Raw genomic sequence first — 4,954 nt, forward strand, 5'->3', positions numbered from 1 at the left:
CCTGTGGCTCAAGCACCTGAGCTGGCGGGTTCTAATCCAGCCTGGACCCACCAAACAACAATGATAGCTGCAACCAAAAAATAGCCAGGCGTTGTGGCAGGTCCCTGTAGTCCCAGCTACTTGGGAGGAGGAGATAAGAGAATCCGTTGAGCCCAGGAGTTGGAGGTTGCTGTGAGCTGTGATGCCACAGCACTCTACCTAGGGTGAAAGGTTGAGGCTCTGTCTCAAAAAAGAAAGAAAAATTTCAATCTGGCTACAAGTGGAGAATAGTTTGGAATGGGGAAGAGAAGATGTTGGTAAGCTAACTCTCCAGCAAGAAAGATAGAGGAGGTTACTGTAGGGTAGAGAGAGTAGTAGAGGAGACATAATAGTAATGAAAGAGATTCATAAGCTGGATTTTGTTCATCTTTAATTCAACAATATATATACTAAGTAGCTTCTTTGTTGTGAACATATCTGGGAAAGGAAAAAAAAAGAGTGAAGGATAACTTCCAAGTGTCTAGTATATAAATGTTGGTACTACTTGTTGAGAGGGAACTCGAGAAGGACTTATGTGAGCCCCTAAAAAGCCCAACTATGGTAAGGATAATGGCCAAACGAGGAGCCCTGGAGCAGGAGCCATTGTCATCTATATAAATAAAATTATTGATGTCTAAAAGATACTCTAGACTTAATCTGATGAATTAGTCAGTGTTTTTCATACCTGTGATAACAAGTTCTGTCATTTTGCTGGATCCCAGCACTGTGGGAGGCTGAGGAGGGAGAATTGTTTGAACTCAGGAGTTTAAGACTTGCCTGAACCAGAGTGGAACCCCAACTCCTAAAAAAATGAAAAACCCAGCTGGGCACTGTGGTGAGCACCTGTAATCCTAGTGGCTTCCAGACACTAAGGCAGCGGGTTGCCCACAGACGGAGTCTGAGGTTGCAGGGAACTATGATGTCATACTCCATTGCACTCTGCTTAGGGCATAGGATGGGACTCTGTCTCAACAACAACAAAAAGAGTTCTATCATTTTGCCAGTTGGTATTTGTTATTTTATTGTATTATGAATTCAGGTGTACTTGACTAGAAAATAGTTTATTCAACTTTTAATCAGTAAATGTGATAAATTATGAACTCGGAAAGTTTTATTCTATGAACATTGTGAGATTATGGAGTATTACATTATTAGTATTGGCCAGGTGTGGTGGCTCCACCTGTAATCCTAACACTCTAGGAGGATGAGGCAAGTAGATTGCTCGAGCTCAGGAGTTTGAGACCAGCCTTAGCAAGAGACCCCATCTCTACTAAAAATAGAAAAATTATAGCTGGGCATTGTGGCGGGCACCTGTAGTCCCAGCTATTTGGGAGACTAAGGCAAGAGGATCACTTGAGCTCAAAAATTTGAGGCTGCTGTGAGCTTATAATGACACCATAGCACTCTACCCAAGGTGACAGAGTGAAATTCTGTCGCAAAAAAAAAAAAAAATTATTAGTGTATAGCAGCAACTTAAACTTACTAGCTTCATCATCACTTACAAATCAATCTTTATTTGAAGCAGCCAAAATGTATTGAGTCCTTGAGTTCTATGTGCCAGGTGTTTTGCCAAATTTTTACATATGTTGTCTCTTTAATCTTCTGGAGTATTTTCTCATAGAGAAGTGAGGCTTACAGCAGTTAATTTACTCAAAGTGACAGGCTAGTTTGTGACCAAGCCTAGATTCAAATACCAAGTCTGAGTCTAAAGTCTAGATTGATCACTACACAATTAGCCTAAAATAAAAGTAGTATGTTCTGTTTCTTTTCTATTAACTTTTGATTAGGTTTTAAGCATATAATATTTGGGGAAGAATTGCCATATTCAAGTCCAAGGAGTTGCTTGTTTTCTTCTAGCCTAAGGGTGGTAGTGGCAATTCTCATGACTGAGGCTTATGAATCTGTTATATAATCCAGTGGGTATTTTTTCATAATCTGTGGTATTGACTTCTTACTACTGCTAGTAATGACCCTACATTCTGGGTTGTTTTATACCAGGCTTTCTTCGAGAGTCACCCAGCTCCTTCAGCTGAGCGTACCATCCAGCAGTGTTGTGAAAATATCCTGCTGAATGCTGCTTGGCTAAAGCGAGATGCTGAGAGCATCCACCAGTACCTCCTTCAGCGAAAGGCCTCACCACCCACAGTGTGAACCCTGAGCATGCTGTGCTGCGGTTCTGCTGCTTCACTGCAGGGATGAGGTGGAGCTACTGAACAGCTGATTCATATGCCAAGAATTTGGAGTCTTCTTTCAAAGCAGTGGGGGTTGGACAATGAATGTAGTTAACTGGTTCCTGCTCACACTCCAGAATTAAATTCTATTGAAAAAGGAAAATCAACAATTCAGCAAAAATAAATAAATAATAAATAAAAATGTAAATATGATAGTAATAAAATAGAGCATAACGAAACTGTGAAACTTCCTGAAGCCTTGTCAGTGGTTAAAAGTATTTAACACTCTCCTGTTAATGACAGATGTTCTGTTTTTATAACTTACCAAAAGGAAACTAAAGGCTTCTGGGTGAAGAGGATTTTTGTGAAGTGGGTCTCTAAGCACCCTACAAGCCAAGGGTATTTTCCGTTGCTGGGAATGGTTAAATACAAAAGGCTGATAGTTGGTATAACATAGTCAGAGTCTGTGCATAATTCCAAGTGGGGTTTTTTTTTGGCATGGGGACTGATCGGGAAGATATATTTTCCTGCATAACTCAATCTGCACCGAGGATTGTAGTTTCCTCCTTGCCTTTCCTTCTGTGTGACCCTTTACCCTCCCTCCAAACAAAAGGCTAAAAAAAAATATATATCCTGTTCTGGGTTTTTTCCTCCCTTTAGTTCAATCCCTAACCCTTACCCCCGGTGTCCTTCTTAGAGATAAATAATAAGAAAACATCTTTCAGAGCCACATTAAATAAGAGAAACTGGTATACATTATTTTTTCTTTCTTTTTAAAAATGACTTTTAGAACCCTGAAATACCTATAGGTGAGACAATAGATACAAAAGATCTTTAGCCAGGCCTTTCTGAAGGAGTCCTCTGCTAAAAATGGTCTTAGTCGTCTGACAAGCCAGCTATTGAACATCTTTATAACAGTATCATGCTGACTTCTCCTGGTTCATTTTGTGTAAGAAGTCATTGATAATGCTGCGGGATTTATACATTAATTGTAACTGGTTTAAAAAAACAAAGACTGTAAGTTTGTGTGTATCATTCTTTGCTTCAATGGTATATCCTACTAATAAGCCTCACCTATCCAATGAGTTTTAGCTGTAAATCTCATTCCCTTCTTTCCATATCTTTTTTCTTTTTTTGTTCCTTTTTATTTCTCTTAAAATTTTTTTTGTATTATTAACAGAAATTCATATTTGGTGTGGCTTAACTGTATTTCAGAAGGTCATCAGATTGTGAGACTTCTTGAAACATTTTTGTGCTATTGTTTTAAAAAAATAATAATTAAAAAAGTTGGCGTTAATAAAAATGTCAATGTGAAATTGATGTCCCGATTTCTTTCATTCTCTTTGATAAGAAACTGAAAACTTTAATATCATGCTATAGGATAATACAAAGTTTGCCACTGCAGGATTTTTCAAGTTTATGAAAATCCAGTTCCTAATCACTCCTGATGATTAGATTCTAAACAGAAAAACCTTGAGCTTCTTTCTATTATAAATTAGTTCTAGATTCTGAGCCTCTCAGAGACACAGGAGTTAACTTGAGATTTAATCAGTGTCTTTTTGAGGTACCCTTGTCCAGGCGCCATGCTCAGGGGTACCCTGTAGGCTATCAAGGCATGTGCTTAAGGTACTAGCAAAGCAGGGGCACCAATGAGACTGAGAAAAATGCAGCTTTAATTGAACTCACAGAATTTTGCAATCAGAAATTTGAGCAAGAAGTTATTTTGGTTTTGGCATACATGCAATTTTTGTATATGTAATAGTGTTAAGTAGGCCAGGCACAGCAACTCACATCTGTAATCCAGACACTTTGAGAGGCTGAGAAAGGATTGCTTTTGGCCAGAAGCTCAAGACCAGCCTAAGCAATGTAGTAAGACCCCCTGTCTACAAAAAATAAATTTAAAACGTTAGCCAGGCATGGTAAAACACACACCTTTAGTCCTAGATACTCAGGAGTCTGAGACAGGAGGATCACTTGAACTCAGGAGTTCAAGATACAGTGAGATATGATTTGCACTCTAACCTGGCTGGCTGTGTTTAAAAAAAAAAAAAATTTGAATTACACTGGGGGAGAAGTGCTGGATATCTCCCATTTCCTTTCAGAACCATTCTCATGGCAGTCTGGACCCCAAAAGGTGCTGACCCCCATGGACTACATTAACAAGCTTCCCTTGCCCTCCAACTTCAGGTTGTGTTTATCCAATTAGTAATGCCTAAAGATCAAAAAGCATGAAGAAATGATGGTCAGAGTATTCTCCTGACTTTCTCATTGCCAGGTCACATTGGTTGTCTGTGTCCCTCTACCAAAGACCACAGCTCTTAATAGCCCACTCTAGCTTTTAGCTCCTACTGTCTGCCTGTTCACATCTAGGGATACAAAGAACTACTACTTAACAAGCTCTGGCTTACTCCTTGTTTGGCCCATATCTATGGAAATAACTCCTTTATTAAACCTTCCTCAGTTTGAGCATGTTCTTGTTCCTTGATTGGTTTGGGTAACAGCCCTGATACTTTGGGTCTCCAAAGGTCTTAATCTGGCCATTTTTGTGTCAGATATTTTAATAAATTATTGCCTTTCACATAGCTCCCTATCATAAGTAATGTACCCATTTTACAGATAAGGAAGCAGGCTCAGGGCTGGTTCAAGTGCAGTGGTGTTTACACCTAATTGATCACAACCAGTTATAGATACCTTTCTTCCTTTTATAGTCCCACTGCTTCACTTGACTAGCCTTTTTTTTTTTTTGAGACAGAGCCTCAAGCTGT

General features: G+C 39.2%; 1 protein-coding gene across 2 annotated transcripts in view; it reads left to right on the top strand.

Moving 5' to 3' along the window:
- The window catches only part of NPEPPS (aminopeptidase puromycin sensitive), a 129,314-nt gene extending 125,809 nt beyond the window's left edge, over positions 1-3,505 (top strand). Inside the window, exon 23 of one of the 2 annotated variants that reach the window (XM_003786441.3) lies at positions 2,017-3,505. In XM_003786441.3, the coding sequence (XP_003786489.1) occupies positions 2,017-2,169 (153 nt within the window). In that variant the 3' untranslated portion in view covers positions 2,170-3,505. The remainder of the gene's footprint in view (positions 1-2,016) is intronic. The other variant, XM_023511323.1, reaches the window with a different exon arrangement.
- Positions 3,506-4,954: the final 1,449 nt, after the last annotated feature.

Source organism: Otolemur garnettii, unplaced genomic scaffold (assembly GCF_000181295.1).
Source record: "Otolemur garnettii isolate 467f Iridium unplaced genomic scaffold, OtoGar3 scaffold00018, whole genome shotgun sequence".
NCBI classification, from domain to species: domain Eukaryota; kingdom Metazoa; phylum Chordata; class Mammalia; order Primates; family Galagidae; genus Otolemur; species Otolemur garnettii.